This window comes from Drosophila montana, unplaced genomic scaffold (genome assembly GCF_035044405.1).
Source record: "Drosophila montana isolate Dmon_TW-CO22-7 unplaced genomic scaffold, ASM3504440v1 contig_3200_1, whole genome shotgun sequence".
NCBI classification, from domain to species: domain Eukaryota; kingdom Metazoa; phylum Arthropoda; class Insecta; order Diptera; family Drosophilidae; genus Drosophila; species Drosophila montana.
This window is the reverse complement of record NW_026998080.1, coordinates 8,121,110-8,143,416: the sequence shown is the minus strand read 5'-3', so window position 1 is coordinate 8,143,416 and position 22,307 is coordinate 8,121,110. Positions and strand designations below refer to the sequence as shown.

The 22,307-nt window shown below is 43.5% G+C and overlaps 5 protein-coding genes across 10 annotated transcripts; 4 read left to right on the top strand and 1 right to left on the bottom strand.

The window, feature by feature from the left end:
• The first annotated feature begins 917 nt into the window (after window positions 1-917).
• GstE9 (Glutathione S transferase E9) lies at window positions 918-1,710 on the top strand. Its single transcript, XM_064687824.1, has one exon. It carries the CDS (start codon window positions 977-979, stop codon window positions 1,640-1,642), a length of 666 nt encoding a protein of 221 aa, XP_064543894.1. The 5' UTR covers window positions 918-976; the 3' UTR covers window positions 1,643-1,710.
• Window positions 1,682-3,184, bottom strand: imd (immune deficiency). The gene is made up of 2 exons (XM_064687823.1): window positions 2,334-3,184; window positions 1,682-2,263 (listed from the first exon to the last, which is right to left on the bottom strand). The coding sequence occupies exons 1-2, from the start codon at window positions 3,018-3,020 to the stop codon at window positions 2,102-2,104; spliced, it is 849 nt and encodes a 282-aa protein (XP_064543893.1). The 5' UTR covers window positions 3,021-3,184; the 3' UTR covers window positions 1,682-2,101.
• Window positions 3,185-3,309: 125 nt separating this feature from the next.
• On the top strand, window positions 3,310-12,239 carry Dp1 (satellite-binding protein 1 Dp1). The gene is made up of 7 exons (XM_064687816.1): window positions 3,310-3,388; window positions 4,717-4,795; window positions 7,366-7,447; window positions 7,510-7,754; window positions 7,824-9,677; window positions 9,740-11,104; window positions 11,175-12,239. The coding sequence occupies exons 3-7, from the start codon at window positions 7,417-7,419 to the stop codon at window positions 11,568-11,570; spliced, it is 3,891 nt and encodes a 1,296-aa protein (XP_064543886.1). The 5' UTR covers window positions 3,310-3,388; window positions 4,717-4,795; window positions 7,366-7,416; the 3' UTR covers window positions 11,571-12,239.
• A 1,193-nt stretch (window positions 12,240-13,432) lies between these two features.
• LOC135432250 (tumor protein D52) lies at window positions 13,433-18,115 on the top strand. 6 transcript variants are annotated; one of them, XM_064687828.1, is made up of 6 exons: window positions 13,440-13,609; window positions 15,831-15,955; window positions 16,020-16,180; window positions 16,322-16,381; window positions 16,579-16,783; window positions 17,849-18,115. In XM_064687828.1, the coding sequence occupies exons 1-6, from the start codon at window positions 13,600-13,602 to the stop codon at window positions 17,879-17,881; spliced, it is 594 nt and encodes a 197-aa protein (XP_064543898.1). In that variant the 5' UTR covers window positions 13,440-13,599; the 3' UTR covers window positions 17,882-18,115. The 6 variants fall into 6 exon arrangements, with proteins under 6 accessions (XP_064543897.1, XP_064543898.1, XP_064543895.1 ...); XM_064687825.1 differs by lacking the exon at window positions 17,849-18,115 and adding an exon at window positions 17,117-17,281; XM_064687830.1 differs by having other exon boundaries at window positions 13,443-13,609; window positions 16,579-16,741.
• A 144-nt stretch (window positions 18,116-18,259) lies between these two features.
• Window positions 18,260-22,193, top strand: PIG-O (phosphatidylinositol glycan anchor biosynthesis class O). Its single transcript, XM_064687817.1, has 6 exons — window positions 18,260-18,561; window positions 18,621-19,270; window positions 19,332-19,518; window positions 19,601-21,209; window positions 21,277-21,737; window positions 21,794-22,193. Exons 1-6 carry the CDS (start codon window positions 18,415-18,417, stop codon window positions 21,986-21,988), a joined length of 3,249 nt encoding a protein of 1,082 aa, XP_064543887.1. The 5' UTR covers window positions 18,260-18,414; the 3' UTR covers window positions 21,989-22,193.
• The last annotated feature ends 114 nt before the right edge of the window (window positions 22,194-22,307 follow it).

Below are 22,307 nucleotides of genomic sequence, written 5' to 3'. Positions count from 1 at the left end.
GTGTCCTGATGACCTTCAATATAATAATTAAAATATAATCTTAAATAATCTTTTAGTAAGAGGAACACTGACCTTTTTCTGATTGCCTTAAAATACCTGCGCCGCACTTACCTTACACATTTTGTAGGTTATCAACATCAGTTATCAGTTTATCGACTTGGTTTTCTTATCGCGCTGATAAGCTAAAAAACAGAGTCATTGCATTGCAAAAAAATAGACAGGTTTTCCTAGAATTGAAACGAATTCCGCAAATAACTTTAATCGTTTGTTATATAAGTGCAAATAACCGTAAACAATAGATAACAATTGTTTATATAATAGAAATTGTCTGAGTTTGAGCTTTATATAAGTTTTTAAGACCCAAACGGAGGATATTAAAATTTTGTATAATTAAATCTCTCGCTTTTAAAGCTTTCTAGATTAAACTTGACATAGATTCAGATTCGTCCAGATCGAATTACTATATCTTGTATATAAATATTCCAAGATATCCTGACAAAACTAGATAATTTAGGGTTTTCCCATGCTTGGACAACTATATTATATGTGTACTATTGGAACGATCGGTCGAAAGTAGAACTTTACTATGAAAATCCTGTTTGGGCAACAAAATATAGACTAGAGAACAGGTATATTGATTTTGTGCCAGACTGATTATCTTGTTTTTTTATATAATCAATTGGAATTGGTATCTAAATGCAATATAAGAGACTGTTTAATTAGATAATTGGCAATGGCATAAGTGCTACCCCTAGTATATATATTAAAATGTATGCATGCTAGTCAGTCAAGCCCCTCGGATTGCTGGATTGACAGTCGCGACAGCTGAAAAACTATATACGAAACGAAATGGAATTAATTTTTATAGTAATTAATGCAAGCAGCGATTCGCACACGATTACAGCTCGAAACGCGAGAGGTTCAGTCCAACTACAGCCGTCCGAGCTCACAGACGTCTCTCGACTTTTTGAATAACATGGGTAAATTGGTATTGTATGGCCTGGAGCCGAGTCCACCGGTGCGTGCCTGCAAGATGACCCTGCACGCACTCGGTCTGCAGTACGAGTACAAGCTGATCAATCTGCTGGCCGGTGAGCATAAGAACAAGGAGTATACCCTGAAGAATCCGCAGCACACGGTGCCCATGCTGGAGGACGATGGCAAATGCATTTGGGATTCGCATGCCATAATGGCGTATCTGGTGCGCAAATATGGCAAGGATGATGCACTGTATCCCAAGGATTTCTACAAGCGTGCCGTGGTCGATCAGCGCCTGCACTTCGAGTCGGGCGTCATATTCCAGGGCTGTATACGCAACATAGCCCTGCCCCTGTTCTATCGCAACGAGACGGAGGTGCCGCGCAGCAAGATCGATGCCATCTACGAGGTGTACGACTTTCTGGAGGCCTTTCTGGCCAAACAACAATATTTGTGTGGCAGCACGCTGACCCTGGCCGACTACAGCTGCATCTCCTCGGTGGCCAGCCTGCTGGGCCTGGCGCCCATCGAGCAGACGCGTTATCCACGGCTCAGCGGCTGGGTGTCGCGCATGGAACAGCTGCCGGACTATCAGTCTGTCAATGGCAATGGGGCGCAAATGTTAGTTGATATGTTTAGCGCAAAGATCACAAAGATCGTTTGAGTGAGAGATTTGCCACGAATTTGCATATAAAAAACTTGATTACATAATAAAAGCGCACAGATACAGTACGGCTTGTTTATTGTCTGTAGATTACTTGGGTGAAAAATTCATATTGCACAACGAACATGCACTCGAAATATCACATTTGAAAACAAATACAGTTGCTTGAGGACAAACTTGTTCAGGCACTTATTCGAAGTTTACATATATAAAGGTATTTAACAATATGCCGTTTGTCAAAATTGGGCTTTTTTTTTGTTTTTCGTTTCTTTTTAACAAATATTATTGCACAAAAAATAATGTTTTAGTGTGCGCTAAGTGCACAAAAAGGGGCGTGACAAATATGTAGTACTAAAAGTTATAAGTTTTAACAACTAAATTAGAGACCTAACTAAGACACGCGCTCCGAAATGCCCTGTTTTTTTCTTTTTGTTTGTCGTTCGCTCTCTTCGTGGGCAGCTAACTGGACGTCTTGCGCTTCTCGAGCGCCTTCCAAACCAGTTTCATGCGCTGCACGCACTCGCGATGCTGGGTTTCCCACAGCAGCGTGGTGAGTCGACCCACCGTGGCGATGCCATCATCGGCGCTGCGCACCCACTTCAGCAGCAATTGGTAGATGACCTGCAAGCAAACGTAGGGCAAAGCTTATCAGCTTGAAGTAATTGTGTGTAAAAGTTATTGACTGACTGACCTCCTTGATGTTGCCGTGCATTTGATGATCGATAATCGCCTGCTCGATCTGACCTTCGGAATGGCCAAGTTCGCGCATTACATGCTTCCAGCCCTCGCCCAGATGTGTGGCGACCGTGTCCAGCAGACGATCATCGGGCTCCTGCTGCGACTGCATCATGGCAACAATGCTGACCGTTTTACGGGGCACATGACGTTTCGCATCGGCTGGTGGAATGGCGCCCGCCACCTCCTCTGTGGTGCTGGTGCTGCCTTTGCGTGAGCTGCAGGCGCTCAGGTTTTGATTAAAATTATAAACTGAGCCAAAATGCAAATTGCTGGCATTCGAGAAGTTCATCACCACCTGTTGCTGTGCACTGTGCACATTCATGGTGTTCATTGTGTTGTTGTTGCCGCCGCTGTCACCATTGACCAGCGCGTTGCCTGGTATCTGCGCGGATTGCACCACATCCATGGAATTGTAATTGGGATCGGAGAGTTCGCGCAACACCGATTCGGTTAGATCTGCCGATGGTGTTGGCGTATTGGAGGGCAGCGATAGGGCGCCGCTATTGTTATCTGTCTCGCTGATCGGCAATGCATCTGTTTCTAGTCGTCCTTCCGAATTCATATTTGTTGTATTGCTGCTGGTGTGTGCCTCTTTGTTGCCGCCAAAGATATTGGGCAGCAAACTCTTTAGTTTTGGCATATTGTGTTTGCCGCGTGAGAAATTTGATTGTGCTATAAATAGTTTCTGCTTTCGGAAATGCCAAGAGAACGGGTATTTTCCGTGCTTATAGAGCAAGACTACAAAAAAGTCACTCGCTCTTTTTTCGTTTTTTGTCTTTGTTGTGAATGGCGCTATGGATGGCAACAAGTCGGACGGGCGTTGCCACTTTTGTTATCGATAATTGCGCCAGCAAAACACCCACAATATGCCAACCTATTGGCAACACCAAATTTCTTTTACCCGCAGCGCTGCCACTGCGAAACCGCCATGTGGCAACACGCTGCATTTTGCCACGTTCGCTCAGTTGCTCATTCATTCACTTTACTTGGAGTTGATATCCGTTTCGTGTGCGTATTGCAGTTCTAAGTAGAAAGTTTAAACTAAAATTAATAAAACCGTTTTAAACTAAAGCGTTTAAATATCAAAACAAACTGTGCGCGCTTAAATGAGCAATTTCAATTGCGCAAGTTTAACAAAAATGTGCCTAAATTTACTATTGTGTGGGCCGCAAGGCGGCGGCGACTTGAGAGAAAATTGAGGCCGCGGCTGCCGCAACGTGGAAACTTCTTACTTGCATTTTACAAGAAATTTAGTTTAATGCCCACGTTCGAGTGAAAATGCGGAATATATTAAATGAAAAAATCGCTTCAAATCATTCGAATGAAAACAACGTGTTTTTCAATAGTATTATCAACCGCACGGGCTGTCTGTCGCTGTCGTCGTCGTCGTCGTCACACATATGCAGGGCACGGGCACTCACTCACACGCACACAGTGAAAGACACAAAAGTCAGAGCCATATTTCGTTGTCCGCTGTGGCGGTTGCGGCGGCGGAGACTACAACGTCGTCCACGCATACACCAATAAAACTATGCACACACGAACATACTTATGTATATGTGTCTATGTCCGATTGACAGCAGCGGGAGCAACAACAGCAGACATAGTTGGCGGTGGCGGCGGATTTTGTATTTGTGGTAGTGCGCGCGTGCCTTTGTATGTGTGTCTGTGTGTGTGTGTGTGAGCGTGAGCCATACGATTTTTGAACTTTTAGTATTTCGTCTTTCACATACATACAGTACATCTAACCAAAATGCCCAAATTTTAAAGTGGCCCCCACACGATCAAACAAGTTGAAACCTTTACAGGCCTTTCACCCATATAAAGCGACAGCACTCACTCTTACAGAACATTTAGTACTAATACGCACTCAGCGCTCTTTCTCGCTCACTCGTTAGCTTCCGCCTACGCACACACACACACATATATATTTTATGCTCCAGTTTTGTGCGCTCAACTGCAGTGAAAACAATAAAAACAACAACAATAATTGTCCAATAAGTGGCCCGCATGTTTATGCATAAAGGTCGCCGCCAGTTTCTACTATAGGGCAGCGGTCGCTCTCTCCCGCTCTTCCTGTCATTCTGTACTCTCTTGAATTTATGCACATTTCTGTTAATAAACACGGCAGCGGCTTTCTAACGTTGCCATATGCTCCACCAATTGCAGTCAGTGTAGTGCATTTGGGGCGGCAGCACAAAAACATGTTTTTCCTTTTGTTTTTAGTTTCATATTGAAGGGTGGCATCTTTATTGCCTTTTGGTGTTTTACATGTTGCGATGCACTTAACAAATTCCACATTAAATAATTAAAACTCTTGTGTATTTGTATTGCAGCTGGAGACACGCCAAGTTGATCAAACTGGATTTTGTTAAAGGACAAATATAGGCCGGATTTTTTGGATTTTACAGTACAGTAAGTTGAACAACCTGCAAGCACTAAAACCAACAAAAATAACGTTACCGAACATAATTCCACATAATATTTTGTATACATTTGCATAATTTAGCATTTTACACACAGCCAGTGCAGCCTAACTTCAGCCAATATAAAAGCTAGTTTTCGAAGTGAGCAATATAAAAAAAATGCTACAAATTCCGCTGAATCTTTAAAAAAGCTATATTCAGCGGGGTAAAAGCGTAATTGGCAACACTGTTGCCTGCTAAAAGAAGTAAATGTCTTCTTTTTTTTCAGGTATGCAGCCGACTTTCATGCAAAACTGGCTACGTCAAGGTTTTTTTTAAGCTTACTGTTTTGTACATATGTACATATATCTTCCACTGCACATCTTACGGCATGGAGTACCGTTAAGCCAAAAAACAGACACAATTCGTTTAAATAAAAGCATTTAAATTAATATTGGTCTAAGCACCTTACCAAAAAACAATAAAAAAAAAAAGAAGAGTTTCTTTATGTAAATGTGCATGGAAAATGCCCAAGCTGAACTTTGGCTGTCTTGACGACATCAACGTCTCTGCAGCGCATGCATATGTATATAAACATTTGCATGTGCACATGTGTGTGTTTGTTTTTTGTTACCTGTGTCTTTTTTTTTTTCGTGCTGCCTCGAAAGGTGCCAAGCCACCAATACAAAAACGACGACGACACGAAAAATCAAGAAGTGCGCATGCAGCGCTGAACACAACACACAAACACACACATACATACGTACTCACACACACACACACACACTTGCCGATCGTTTTATGTAGTTGCCGGCTATCATCCGGTTTTATAGCTCCCCCCTTATAACCGCCCAGCACTTCATCAAGCTAGACTCCCTCTCTCGTTTGCTCGCTTAGCGTGTTTCTTCTTTTGACACATTTTTATACGCTTATGCGTGTGGAGCATCAATGGCATTGTCATGCAGTTTGTAACGCATGGGCATGCGACAAGAGAAAATCATCTTTGGAGCTGTTTGGTTTATCTTTTGAAGCAACAATAATACATAAATAGTAAATATGTACATTCGTCGTGTATTTTTTAAACAATTTTCCAATGCTAACTCTAGAAAATATTGTGGTATAGGGTATCTTGATTTCGGCTTTCTTTTTTATTTTCTTTTTCGTTCATTTCGTGTGTACGTGAAGCCAATGGCGGTGATAGTGGCAACGTCTTTTGTTGTTCTTCTGGCTGCTGCTAAAGCAGAAGAAAAATGTAGGCTAAAAAACTTGTTGGGCGCTGATTTAGAAAACCACACACACACATACACGCACACACACACGCACGCATGGACAACCAGCTTTGAACAAGTGCATGTCTTTAACGGTATTCAGATGAAATAGTTGGTAACAAAGAATGCTGCTACTCTCGATCTCTCGATCTCTCTCTCTTAGACAAGCTTTGCGGCCGTTTCTTAACCTTTCACTGGTCCAAACCGGACATTTTCTGGCACTAATAACAGCATTTATATAACATACACTAGTATTTGTGTACTTACATTGCACATACCTCTGTATTTATGCGTTTGTATTTATATCTTGGCTCGTTATCAGCCTGATCGATAGCTATCAGCTATTTGCTTTGAAAACTTTTGCCAGCGTGTCCGCTGATAGAGCACCAAAACTGTCCACTTATCACCCGATGCTCAAAAGCCGACCTCCACATGGAGTCAACATATACATACATACATATATATATATATGTACATATATGTACACATATTTATAGGTTAGCTTGTATATTCCCATTATTTTTTTGGCATAGCCATTACGTGGCCATTTCGCATTTTGTATAGTTAAGAACTAATGTCTAGCGTGCAAATAGAATTGGTTTATCAGCTGAGCTAGTCGAGACCCCGCCCTCCTCTCGCCTCTACACCTAGTAAAGCACGCTGTTATCACCAGAGCGTCAACGACATGCGGGTCGCAGCGTTATCAAGACCAAAGTAGATTTTCATGTGCCTAATGCCTGTGCTTCTGGTTTATCTAGGATTTATTTTCGTTCGCTACCAGGCGAGCGAACAGCAAAAGAAAATAAAAAGAATATATACAGACATATATATAAATATATATGTGCTTGTATATGTCCATATATAGCTCAGCTTTCACAAAGTTCAGTTAAATGCTAAGCGACAGTTGTTCAAACAAAAAAAAATTATACCAATTGTTTGTCATTTGAAACTTTAGGTATTTCAACTTAAATAATACCTCGTAAACAAATGCATTTTAGATGCAATAAATATGAGCTTATTGGGTCAGCAGTATGATTGGAGATCGATTATATAAATGTAAATAAATATGAATACAAATTCCTGTATAGATAAGAAAAGAAAAATATGGGATCACAAATGATAGTATAAAGTATAGCTATAGGTTAGGAAATACTATAAGATTGAAATTATATCAAATTTTGATTTAACTATTCAATATTTATTACCATATACAATTTATAACACCTAACATGCTTTGTTAGTATTCATAAGATCTCAGATATATATATAACACATACTTATACCCTGTATTTTCTTCGTTTTCTATTTGCAGTGTTACTGTAACGACTTGGAACGAAAAAGGACTCTTCTCTTTTTTTAAGTAATGCAAGCAGCAGTCATGGAGGAATCTAACGGTAAAGCAGACACGCCTGAATCCCTCTTTGAACAGCACTAATTATTTTTTGTATTTATGTAGCAACTAACATTGAGCAACAACCAAACGCACTCAACAATGGCCAGGAGCTGGTGTCGTCCAACGAGCAGCCATCGTCGCCCACTCCGGTGGCCACGCCCACTAGTAGCACCGGCACTGGCAATGCCACGCCCGCATTTAGCTATGACGATCTGTTCCCGGCTCTGCCGACGAACTCATCCGCAGCCGCGCCCCTTGGCCCCGCTGCGCCGGCAATTGCGCGTGTGACCAGCTCGCAGAAAACTCAGGTGAGTGCAAGATGTGCAATCTGTCATGTTGAACGATCCCCACTGATCCCCGCAACTTTCCATTTGTAGGTTCTGCATGTGCCCATGGAGGAGCGCAAGTCGACGGAATCTGAGAAATTTGGCGAGGGTGAGTCGAAGCGCATTTGCCAGCAGATCACGAAGGAGACTGGCGCCCAGATTGAGATTGTCAGCGGCAAGAATCAATCGCTCACGTTCCTGATCAAGGGCAAGCAGAGCGAGCTGCTCGATGCGCGTCGCAAGATCCTGATGAGCTTCTCGACGCAGGCCAGCCGCCAGGTGAACGTACCCCGTGAGCATTATCGCGTCATTCTGGGCAAGCGCGGCGAACGGCTGCGTGAGCTTGAGCGTGTCACCTCGACGCGCATCAATATACCCCATCAGGGTGATGAGAGCGATGTGATTACCATTGCCGGCACCAAGGAGGGTATCGAACGTGCCGAGCAGGAAATACGCCAATTGTCCGCGGAGCAATATAAAAAGTCATCGGACCGGACGACGGTGCCGAAGATCTATCATCCGTTCATTGTGGGCCCCTACAATGAAAATCTGAACAAGCTGCAGGAGGAGACGGGTGCCAAGATCAATGTGCCACCGCAGCAGGTGCAAAAGGAGGAGATCATCATTTCGGGCGAAAAGGAAGCAGTTGCCGCCGCCAAGGCAAAGGTGGAAGCCATCTACAAGGAGATGGAGAAGAAATGCTCAACGGTTAGCGTTGAGGTGGCCAAGCCCCAGCATCGCTATGTCATCGGACCCAAGGGCTCCACAATTGCTGAGATCCTGCAGCTCACTGGCGTCTCCGTTGAGATGCCGCCCAATGATTCGATCTTAGAGACGATAACGCTGCGTGGACCCCAAGTGGCGCTGGGTAATGCACTAACCGTGGTCTACCAGAAGGCCAACTCGGTGAAATCGGTGGAGATCAATGCGCCGCATTGGATACACAAGTATGTGATCGGACGCAAGGGTGCCAACATGAAGCAACTCGAGGAGGATTGCCCCAATGTGAATGTTAACTGCTTGGAGAACAAGATCAAGCTGGAGGGCGATCCCGAGAATGTGGACAGGGCTGTCTCCTATCTGAATGACATCATACGCAACTATGAGGAGAACTTCACGTACGAGGTGATGACCGTGAATCCATCGTACTACAAGCATATTATTGGCAAGGCGGGCGCCAATGTGAATCGCCTCAAGGATGAACTGAAGGTGAACATCAATATTGAAGAGCGCGAGGGCCAGAACAATATACGCATCGAAGGACCCAAGGAGGGTGTGCGCCTGGCGCAGCTTGAATTACAAGAAAAAATCGACAAACTGGAAAATGAAAAGTCAAAGGATGTGATCATCGATCGTCGCCTGCATCGCTCCATTATCGGCGCCAAGGGCGAGAAGATTCGCGAGGTGAAGGATCGTTATCGCCAGGTAACAATAACGATACCCACACCCCAGGAGAACACCGATATTGTGAAACTGCGCGGACCCAAGGAGGATGTGGACAAATGCCATAAGGACTTACTGAAGCTCGTCAAGGAAATCCAGGAGTCATCGCACATCATCGAAGTGCCAATTTTCAAGCAATTCCACAAGTTTGTCATTGGCAAAGGCGGCGCCAACATCAAGAAAATCCGCGACGAGACCCAAACGAAAATCGATCTGCCCGCCGAGGGCGATACCAACGAGGTGATTGTCATTACTGGCAAGAAAGAGAACGTACTGGAGGCCAAGGAGCGCATCCAAAAGATTCAGAACGAACTCTCCGATATTGTCACCGAAGAGGTGCAAATTTCGCCCAAATACTACAACTCCATCATTGGCACCGGCGGCAAACTGATCTCCTCCATAATGGAGGAATGCGGCGGCGTCACAATCAAGTTCCCCAACAGCGATTCCAAGAGCGATAAGGTAGGCGCAGCAATCAACGCTATTCCACAGCCATTCTAATCTTGAACTTTTGTCTCTCGCAGGTGACCATTCGCGGTCCCAAAGATGATGTGGAAAAGGCTAAGGCCCAGCTGCTGGAGCTGGCGAATGAGCGGCAGCAGGCCTCGTTCAGCGTTGAGGTGCGCGCCAAGCAGCAGCATCATAAATTCCTCATTGGCAAGAATGGTGCCTCCATACGCAAGATTCGGGATGCGACGGGTGCACGCATCATCTTTCCCTCAAACGAGGATAGCGACAAGGAGGCCATCATTATTATTGGCAAGGAGGAGAGCGTGAACAAGGCCAAAGAGCAGCTGGAGGCGATCATCAAGGAGTGCGATGAGGTTACCGAGGGCGAGGTAACCGTCGATCCCAAGCACCACAAGCACTTTGTGGCCAAGCGCGGCACCATCTTGCATCGCATCTCTGAGGAGTGCGGCGGTGTAATGATATCCTTCCCACGTCCCGGCACCAACTCCGACAAGGTGACAATCAAGGGCGCCAAGGAGTGCATCGAGGCGGCCAAGCAGCGCATCGAGGAGACTGTTGCCGATCTGGAGGCGCAGACAACCATCGAGGTGGTCATACCCCAACGCCAGCATCGCACCATAATGGGCGCACGCGGTTTCAAGGTGCAGCAGGTCACCTCCGAGTTCGATGTGCAGATCAAGTTCCCCGATCGTGATGCCACCGAACCCGTCGAGGGTCTGACCAACGGCGTCAACGGTGACGGCAGTGAGGGCGGCGCCGAGGGTGAGCCCAGCGCGGAGCCGGTGCGTCAATGCGATGTTATTCGCATCACCGGACGCATCGAGAAGTGCAATGCGGCCAAGCAGGCGCTGATCGATCTAATACCAATCGAGGAAGAGCTGAATGTTCCTTTCGATCTGCATCGCACCATCATTGGACCGCGTGGCGCCAATGTGCGTCAGTTCATGTCCACGCACGATGTCCATGTCGAGCTGCCGCCCAGCGACCTCAAGTCGGACATCATTAAGGTCTCCGGCACGCCCGCACGCGTGGCCGAGGCACGAGAGGCGCTCGAGAAGATGATTGAAGACTATGAGGCAGATCGTGCTGATCGCGAGCTGCGCTCATTTGTGCTCCAAATAGAGGTCGATCCAGAGTATCACTCCAAGCTAATTGGTCGCCAGGGCGCTGTCATTAATAAGCTGCGCGCCGATCACGATGTCAACATCTCGCTGCCCAAGCGTGATGATCCCAATCAGCGTATCATTTCCATTACCGGCTACCAGGCCAAGGCCGAGGCAGCACGCGATGCCATCTTGGAAATTGTCGGTGAATTGCAGACGCTGCATCGCGATGTCATCGAAATCGATACGCGCATCCATTCGCACATTATTGGCCATCGTGGACGCACCATTCGCAAGATCATTGACGATTACAAGGTGAGCAGGCAGCACATGGAACCCAATGAATATATATTTAATCAATACATTTTTCTTTATAATAAACCAGGTGGACATCAAGTTCCCATCTGCCGATGATCCTCAAGCCAATCCGAATGCTGTGACCATCATTGGCAAGGAGGAGGATGTCGAGAATGCCAAGGAAATGCTCCTGAGCATGGCCGAGGATTATGAGCGCGATTATTTGGAGAATTTGCCGCCATCACCGCAACCGCAGACTGTGGGCGCCTTCCTCACTGGCGGAGCCGGCGCCAGTTCCGGCTCTGGTGGTGGCACCAACGAGAACGGTTTCATCATCAAGGATGCACCGTGGGAGAAGAAACAGCAGGCCAAGAATCTAACTGCGCCCAATACCCAATCGCAGGAGGATTTCCCGGTCTTCGCTGCTGGCGGTGCTCCAGTTGCGGCCACGCCCATTACCTCCGTGTGGGGACCGAAGAACTAAGCAGTAGTCCAATCAGCGGCAGCCGCAGAGTGCGACGGGGATTTGGGTAACGGAACGAAACAGAACGGGCGGGCGTACTGTCGGGCGTTGAGCAGCAACAGCAGGCGTGCTCGAACGGAGTCCTTAGTCGAAAACTAGTGTCAAAAATGGTACAGGTTGTCTCTCTCTCTCTCTCACACTCACTCTCTTTTCCCTCTCAGTCACTCTCTGTCTCTCTTCTTCACTCACTCCCAGGAGCTTTTCTACAATGCAATTCAAAACAAACGACAAATGATAAAAACTATTTTTGTATAATTTGATACAGAGAAACTCTGACCCCACACTCACACACCAATACACACACACACACACACAACATGCTCAGACACTTGAAATTGCATTTATACAAAGAAGAAAAAACAAAAATCAAAAAGAAACTTTATATTAGCGCCAGATTTTGCTCCCCTTTGTCCTTGTTCCTGCCCATTTGTTGCTTTACCCTCCCGCCCCCAATCCTCAACATATGACTTAAATGCCAATTTCTTTTTATAACCATATTTCAATGCATAATATTCTAATTAGTTCAAGCTACTTAACATTAAGCAGAAAGTTCAACAAATGTTTTGTTAAAAGTGGTTGCAACAACAAATTTAATTGATTGAAAACATGATATTTTATGAAAAACAAAAACAAATTACGGTCAAGAACGATTTATAATTATTGTAAGCATAAAATGTTAAATATTTACTACTATTGCGATTGCTGCTCTATTTTTTATTACAAATCTATTGTTTGTTTATTTTTTTGCCGTGTGTTTCTCTCGTGAAGTAACACGCCGCCAATCCGAACCGAGTTATTAGTTTATTTTATTTCGCCTTTTTTTTTGGGAAAGTGCATGGTAAAAAAAACGTTTGTAATTGTATAAAGAAGTGAGAACGAGCACTCAAATTGAAAAGATGAGAAATTGAATTGGAACAGCGATTAATTGAATTGAATTACATACAAGCATGTACTTTGAAATTATAACATACATATATATTTACATATATAGATTATTTAACGCACGCCTGCTTCTGCTCCAACAACCAACCAGCTTTATATCCCACACAAACCCAATCACATTTCAAAATGAATACAAACATTTTAATTTTGTGCAATCTTCTTGATTTATATTAAATTGTTTTCGACTTATATTTGCCACTTAACAACTTTCAACATATATATATATATATACACATTTATGATTTGAAGTTGAAACACAAAGTATGAAAAATTCAAACAAAATAAAAAATATTACAATTTTTTACTTACCATTCAATATAAAACAAATACAAAAAATATAAAAAAAAAAATAAAAACAAAATAAAACCAATAAAAAACGTAAACAAATTATATATAGTTTGATTTCTTGTGTTTAATTTTACTTTAATTCTTCTTCTGTTCGCTTTTGTTTTATGCGGTAATTCCTTTCGACAAGAAAAACGAATAAGCAAAAAGAAACACCAAGAAAAAAGAACAGACCTGATATTGTAAATTTTTTAAAATATACATATTTACAACCAACTGCATTAGTAACTTTAAGAAACGTAGTAAATACAAAACAAAGTACATATATAAATGTATATATTTTCCTATATTGAAGGACGTAAATCAAATGTAAACGTAAACGAAGCGACGACGAAAGCTGAAAAGCAAACCTTTTTTCACTTATGGCATTTTTTTCCAAAACAGGCTATTCAGATACGAAAATAAGGTATTTTATTTCTTTTGAAATACAAACAAAAAATATTTTAAATTATAAAATCATTTTCACTTGTTTTGAATTCGCGCTGCTCCAACTTCACTATTAACCAGTTGGCAACGCCGCCCGGCCGTGCCTATCGATAAGCTGGCTGCCATCACTATTTATCAGAAAGCACAGCTACTTTTTCCGTGCTTCTTCTTTCGCAAAAATTCTTGTTAAAAACAAAAAATAAATAGTTAAAGTAGTGCTGCAGTTGAATTGAACTCAAAGCCGAAACATTAAGGAGATCAGAACACTAGCCCAGCCATGGAGGATCGTAAGTGTGCGATAAATGTATATAATGCAGTTTTCACAAGCGGACTTCGAGTATTTGCCGCATGCAATTGGGAAAAGTGGTCGCGTGTTCGCTGTGATCCCTGGTCCGCTTATTGGAAGCGTTTTTGTCAAGAGACGCGGGGCGCTAATTAGAAGACAGTTTTGACCAAGAAAAGGTATTTCAGGTGGGAGGACGGTTAGTCTGGCTGCCTAATGGTTGGCTGTTCAAAATTAAGATGAGTCATGCCCGAAAGTCGGCTTGCGCCTGTCCCTCTGCCTCTGCAATGCATTGAACTCGTGGGAGTTATTTCCACATTTGCCACAAATACGTTTTGCGTGCTGTAAACATTTTAATATTTAATTCAGATCGCAAAATCTGACGACGTGGCAAGCATTTTGTGAATGTACTGCGTTGTTCTTTGTGTACATCCAGTGTTGCAACAATAACAACTACAGACAAAACGCGTAGCAACGCCTCCCATTTGCGCTCGGTTTATATTTTTAATTTAATATACACAAATTTACTGTGGCAAATCAAATTTTAATTACATTTTGTGGCTTGTTTATGTGTTCGACGTCTATTGAGCGCAAATCATGTTCCTTCAATTGACAGCAGGCAACACACACACGCACGCACAGTTTGAGCCCATCCCCCTTCCACTTGTTGATCATGCAATTCTTTAACTCTGCTAACTTGGCACAAAAAAAAAACAACCTTAAAGAAGAGGGGGAGAGAGAGAGAGAGTCCAAGAAGACAATGTTGTGTTGGGCTGCACAATTTGTAAAGCTGTGCTCTCTGTCTGGGCGCTCTGGCGTTGCCAACTTGTTGAGTTACAGTTACTACAGCGAGCAGAGCGCTGCGCAGCTTACCAATTGGAAGTTGAGCTCAGTTTAAGTGTGGCTGTGGCAGTGCGCGGTAGCATAAGAGACACGCGCGTTTCTTTCTTGGCAGCGAAAAAGAAAACGCTTTTCAACATGAATCTGTAGAAATAATGGGCAAAAGCAAAAGAACCGAAACATCTAACAAAGCCAGAAAAAACAGAAAACAAATCTGGTCGAAGCGCTCGCTTTGAAATGTGAGGAGGTTCCACATGCGCCGCCACGTTCCAATTAGAAAGTGCCCGCTGTTGTTGTTGTTGCTGTTTCTGCTGCTGCGGAACATGAGATAAACCACAGCGAGAGAGCGACAGAGAGTAAAAGATAGGGCAGCATGAGCAGCGAATCTGAGCCTGTTAGCTTGGAGTTCATCGAGGATTCTTATCTGCCGCGCATCGATGACATCACCACAACGCCATCGCTCGACGAGCTGGAAATAGCTCCGGAGAGTGAAGCGGACTGGTACGATGAGACCGAGCATTATCTGCGTAATCTGACACTCGATGACATCTTCTATGATGTCGATTCGGATTATGCCAATACCCTAGAGCTGCAGGCCGTCGAAACGGAGTTCATTGCGGCCAAGTTGTCCAATCAGACGCCGTCGCAATCAATTGCGAAACGTTTTCGATTGAAATTCTTTACCAAACGAACCATGCGGGATGTTAAGGTCACGTTTATAGATTTCTCGAAACCTTATCTGGCCAAAATATCAAATAGTGATAATTATAAAAGATTTCTGACCATTGGTCAGGCTGGTGCTAAAGGTAAAGATTGGAGGGGGGGGCAACTCGAATGGGAATTGGGTAACATTTTTAAGGTAAGATTAGGAAACGGGGCAATTGTATTTCGAAATATCCAAACAAGTAATATTTGTAGTACGCTTCCAGTTTTTTCCAGAAAAACGTTTATATATGTATTAAATTTTTTGTTATTTTTTGGCGAACTCAAAATTGGGAACACGACTTAATTTAATTGCTTCGTGACTAATCAGCTTTTCTTAATTCTCTCTATTTCCCCCAATTTTTTGCTTACGCTATGCGCCGAACGAACAGTTTGTGAGTATTATTTGTGCCGGATACAATTTGAAATGTGAACAAAATTCTTAAGTCTTTATATACATTTTATACGAAACAAACCAAACCAAACGAAATTCGATATACTCAGCGCATGAAAAAGTCTTTGAGGAAGTTGTCTTCCAAGGAGGTACATAAAATCAAATCAGCCAAAAGCAAAAAACAAATTACAAAGTCGCGCCAGTTCTTTAGTTTTTCTTATTAGTAAAACAATTAAATCCATCTCTAAATATGTATATATAACTGTCTAACATTATGGTTTACGCACAGATAATAGCGCCCACTTGTCGGAGCCCGCTTCTCCAGCCGCATCTGTGGCATCTGCAGAAATTGCCGCCGAGTTTGCAGCGCTCACCATTGAGGAGAAGGAACAGCGACGCGCCGAATGGAGCCAGGCAAGTGCTAAGCACGTTTTGTATTATAATTCCTTAATAAAGAATACGCTTGTTTCGTTTGTAGGAGCTGGCACGCGTTGAGGAAGAGATCAATACGTTGCGCACGGTGCTGGCCTCCAAGACGCGCCATGCTTCCGACTTGAAGCGCAAGCTGGGCATTACCGTCTGGAAGGAGCTAACCGACGATGTCAATCAGGGCGTTAAGAATCTTAAAGAGAGTCACGTGTAAGTTGCCACTGCGGTAGCTGCACTCAGGCCCAACTGGCCGCCAGTCATTTTTATGTTCAATTCTATCTATCAATCTGGCTTTGATTTGTTTTTGTTATGCGTTTTTTTAAATTTGAAAATTTGTTCATATTTATTTAGTTACCAATCGATGGAACAGAGCGTGGGCAGCATATCTAAAGCAGTGCACGAGGCACCACTGTAAGTAATTGTGTCTGTAAGGATTCTGTCCCACTGGCTAACTAACCCAATCAACAGCTGTCCCATGTTTCTTTTAACATAAACGCTGCTTCTGTGTGTCAATAACCAAATGCATTGTCGTCTATATTATCTATGTCTCTCTCCTTATATATGTCTGATATTGCCCTAATTTGCTTTCGTTCTGGTTTTTTTTTCAGTTTCCAACGCACTGAATCAGTGCTCAAGACCACTGGCGAGAAAACGGCTTCAGTTTTTGGCAGCATTACGAGCGGCATTACGACCAAATTCTCACAAATGAAAAATTCTGAATCGATGCGTTCAATTGAAGCTTCGGTCGGCTCTGCCTATGAGAACGTTAAAGTAAGCTATGAACAGAACAATTTTTTGTGCCAATCTCATGCGGTAACTACTATTTTATTATATATATCTTCTATATCCTCTTATGCCTATGCTCATTCAACTCATTCAACATCTTGACAATTAACAAGTACAACAAAAACCAAAAACAAAAACAAAGACAAATACAACACTATCTACCCTCAACACTCTCCACACAGCATCTGCAACCATTTAGGCACACTTTAATCGGGGCTTACACTCGTCTAGGCACTTCTATACTCTATACTTAATATACTTTATTCAATAATCGCATGTACTTTGCTAAAAAAAAAAACGTTTGAGTATTTGTCTTGTTTGCTACAAAACTGTTCGGTTTTCTATTCTATTCTATTGTAGACGAAGGTGACATCCCGTTCGGGTTCGGTTTCCAGTTTCCCAGACGATCTGGATGAGAATAATTCACCATCGGGACTGAATTCACCCACAGACTCTCTAACAAAATAAATGCGTACACACACACACATAAGCAGCACGCGTAAAATAATCAAAAACAAAACATAATTACACCTTTATACACACACACACACACACACAAACATAAATAACACATAATTAACAATTGCGTTTAAATATATACATAGACATATTTGCGTGCGCACTAACACCAAGTACGGAATTTATTTATAAAATATATGTGTGTTATAATTATTATTACTATTATACTATTTAATGTATGTGTATCTTAACTTTAACAAATTTTGTTGGTAGCATACATACATACATATATTTACGTGTCTGTGTGTGTGTTGCACTATTTCAATAATTGTTTTGGTTAAAAAATCAAAAAAAAAACATGTGAATTTACCAGAGTTCTTTATGCATAAATCTAAGTGTATGTTTAATGTTTAAAGAGAAAACAATACAAGAAAAAAATCATGAAAATGTAAACCATTTAGCAATTGATAACACATATTTTCGCAAAACTTTGTTAACACACACACACACATGTGAGAAAGATAAACAGATAATCATTGTGCGAATTTCATTCCTATCTTCTTTGCGCTTAGCTCGACTAAAAAAAAAATATGTATAATATATATTTTTATATTTTCATTTATTTTTCTGTAGGCTTTGGGTCGTGTAGCTAAATGGCGTAACTGACAAATATTCCAAATTAATTTAAAGCTATTTAAACAATGAAAGAAACAAATGGAGCTTGCAAGCTAAATAAATAAATACATTGGTTATATTTAGAAGAAAAACAGCACCAATAATGTAAAAAATTGAATGCACATACACACATTACTGATTCGTTGCAACTACACTTGATTTAAGATTTGCTATATGTGTATGGGATCTTTAAATAAATACGAAAGTTTTGTGCCCCAACTTAAATGCTGCAGTTTACGTTTTAAAAATCCCGCCATGCTTTTTTGCGACAGTCTGGCAGCTCTATGCGCTAACCAGGGCTGCATTAAACGCGAACAGCTGCTCAGCAGAACAGCTGGCAACGCTCCGCAGTACAATTTTTTTAGTGACCGACAGAAAAGCCGTAAATGAAAAAATGACAAAGCTCTAAATGAAATAAAGTCAGCATCGTGATGCAGAACACTTGACAAGACAATTAGTGACTCCAGAGTGAAAGTGCAATTAAGTTTTAATAGTGTTTAATTAGTGTAAGTGCGGGCGCAGACATGAAGTACACATACTTATTTGTGCTCGTTTGGCTGGCCTATTTGATATGCAGCGGCGTCCTGTTGTTCTCACGAGGATTTCTGCTCGCACGCGTCTCCAAAACGGAGACCAGCACCTGCCGGCGTCTGTCCACAAATCCAAATGATGTAAGTGCCGTGCTCAGATTGGGAAAAGTGGGGAATTAACTCTTCTTCTTGCTAACTAGGAGTATCTGCTGACACCGGAGGTGGTGCAGGAGATTTTTAAGGATGTGAACGCCTCCTCGTCATCCAATCTATGTCTTCCACAAAAGTCTAAAGTCATTATGCTCGTCATCGATGCACTGAAATACGAATTTGGAGTTTTTAAAGAGAACACCACCGAACCGTTGCCTTATGAAAATAAACTAAGTGTGTTGCATCAGCTGCTGCAACAGACTCCGGAGCACGCGCGTCTGATGCGCTTTAAAGCGGATCCGCCGACGACCACGTTGCAGCGCCTAAAGGGCCTAACCACCGGCAGTCTGCCCACATTTATTGACATTGGCTCCAACTTTGCCTCGCCGGAGATCAACGAGGACAATGTCATAGATCAAATTGTGAAAAGCGAACTGCCGTTGGTATTCCTGGGGGATAGCACATGGACGGATTTATATCCGCGACGCTTTAAGCGCGCCTACTCATATCCCAGCTTCGATATATTCGATTTGGACAGCGTTGACAATCAAATAATGCAGCATTTGCCCAAGGAGCTGGCCAGCACAGATTGGCAGGTGCTCGTAGCGCATTTTCTGGGCGTGGATCACTGCGGTCACAAGCACGGACCCATACACGAGGAAATGGCGCGCAAATTGAGAGAAATGAATGATATCATAAGGTAGCTCTACAACTGTGTACAGGAGTAATATGTATTTAACAATAGTTATTGAATCTTTTAGCTCTGTGGTTGCTGCCATGGACAATGAGACCACGCTGCTGATAATGGGCGATCATGGCATGACGGCTAGTGGGGATCATGGTGGCGACACTGATGACGAAACGAATGCCCTGTTGTTTGCCTACTCCAAGCAGCATAAATTCTTTACCAGCAACGATTCGGGCTCTGATAGCGAATTGCTGCAGCAGGTAAAATAGATAAGACAACGTCTCATTATCTCAAGCACACACACGTCATGGAGATTACAAAAAAAAAACTACTGTTTTTCAGATTGATCTGGTTCCCACACTGTCGGCCATACTCGGCGTGCCCATACCCTACTCAAATTTGGGCTTAATCAATTTTAATATTGTGCCCGCTGTTGCTGTGCCGCATCTGAGTAAATTCCAAACATTGCTGCTGCACGCCTGGCAGAATGCCCATCAAATCTATCGGTATTTCTTCAACTACGCCTTGGAGAACAAGCGCACCTTTAATGTGGAGCAAATGGACACACTGGAAACGGAATTCATACTGCTCACGCACCGTGTGCAAACAATTTACAATGAGGCGGCATTCAAGTCGTTTGTGCGCGATCTAAACATTAATTTACGTGACATACTCAACGTCTGTCGCGAGATCTGGGTCAAGTTTGAGCCCGCACAAATGTCGCACGGCCTGCTGTTCAGCTTTCTGCCCATCTTCTTCGCCTTTCTGCTTATTAACAACTCAAATGCCAGCGATTATGCCAAGATTTTCAAGACCAAGGAGGTGTTTTACACATATCTGATGAACATTGCTGCCGGCGTCTTTGGCTATCGCTACTACAAGAACTTCTCGTTCAAGACGGAGGAGCATGGCGTTATATTCTTCACCGGTTTGCTGAGCACCGTCCTGCTGGCCTTCTATACGCTGCGCCACTGGAACAGCATTGCCAACAATTGGGCGAATGTCAAACGTTTTCGCCACATGCCCACGCGACTGCTGCTCATTGTCACCATGGCTGTGTTTTTCTCCAATAGCTTTGTCATACAGGAGGCCAAGATCTTATCCTATCTGCTTGTTGCAGTCATTCTGCTCCTTGCAGCTCAGCTGCAGCTGAGCTCGCGTCTGGACTTCAGGAGCAAGTTTAAGTGGTCGCAGTTCTTACGCTCTACCACATTACGTTTGATTTTGGCCAGCCTGTTGGCCATTTGCTGTATACGTTTCGCCTCCACGCTGTTTCGCTGCCGCGAGGAGCAAGGCAATTGCGCTGATTTTGCGAGTGCCAGCACGCCCGGTTTCTCCGTGAAAAAGCCAGCCATGGGCAAGACCTATGTACTGGCCGTAGTCATAATTGTTTTGTACACCACACTCACCCGCTTGTATTTGCGGTCCTGCGGCAATTTAACCGGCAACTCGCCCAATGTGCTATTGGCACGCTACGGTCCGACTGTGGCCTCCATTTGCGCTGGCGGTCACATACTGCTCGCGAATAGCGCCATCAAGAATATACAGCGCACTCACATTGATGCCATGGCTCTGGTCATCTACGGTCTGTTGCTGTTGCAAATTGTTGTTGTCTCGTGGGCGCCACTGATGACGTTTGTGCTGCCGCCCAGAAATCCAAATACCATCAGCGTTAATGGGCGTGACAGCATTGTGCCGGAAATCTTTCGGAAAATGAAACGCATGTATGAGGGGGATGACGATGCGGAGCGTCGCTATGAGATACCCGTCGTCTATGGCCTGGCCACCGTATACTCATCGATCATCATTTCGTTTGGCGTCTTTCTGGCCATGCTCATGATCGTGCTGCTTGAGCCCCGTGCGAGCATTGGCCTCATTGTCTGCGTGGTCGTCGGCGCCATTATATTGAGCGTGCATGGCATTCTGCGCTACCGCACGGCCGCCAGTTTTGGTGAGTTGTTGCCTTGATTAATTATAATTATGCGTTTTCAATTAATGCTCGATGGTTTGCCTTGCAGAGAGCTGCGTGCAGCCCACATTTAGCGCTGTGGTCGGCTGGTTTTTGCTGGCGCACTTTTGCTTCTTTGCCACATCGCATCAGACGACGCTCTCGCAGATCGACTGGCGCGCCGCCTTTGTGGGCCGCTCCAGCGCATTGGGACAGTCGCATCTCCTTTCTGGAACGCTGGTTATACTGAATACCTTTTGTGGGCCCATCTTTTTCTACTGCATGTATGCGCTGCTCAGCACGGAGACCTTTTCGCTGTTCGCCCTCTTTCCGAATCTCATCAAGAGCAGCAGCAGCAGCAACAGTCGCAGCAAAGCGGATGCAGCTGCTGCGGCACTGTCCGATATTGCCACCGATGCGGTGGGCTTTGATATGACACGCGGCGAGTTGGCATTGTATGAGTATGAAGATGTTTTCCTGGGCGCTGGTTTCAAGCTGGCCACGCAATTCTTTATGCTGCAGGGCCTCAAGGTGGGTGCTTTGTAAAATTATTAATTTAAATTTATAATAACTTGATTCATTTGCAGATCTTTTGCGCCATGCTCGCCTGCACCATACACTGCCGGCATCTGATGGTCTGGAAGATCTTTGCGCCGCGCTTTATCTACGAGGCGCTGGCCACCTTTGTGGGCCTGCCCTCGCTTATTGTGGGCTATCTGCTGCTGTTGCGCATCAATCGTGCTGTCGATGGACTTATCAAGCGCATCAACAAGGATAAATAGTATTATGGAAACAGCAACAGATATTAATTAGCTGCATATTTGCTCTAGTCCGCAGTCCCGCAGTCGTCCTGCAACTCAAAAGTGTGTATCACAAATTTTTCTATATGCCCAATATTTATTTAGCATTTACTAAATTATAGACTAGAAAAAAAACATATTTTTGGGTGGTCTTGACTTAGCTGATTTATTTTCGCCTTTACTACAGAGAAACTTCTTATTTTTTGTTTAGTTTTTTTTTTTATTACATTAGCTAAAGATACATTTATAATTAGACACAGAATATACAACTAAAAAGAATATGAATTTCTCGAATATTATC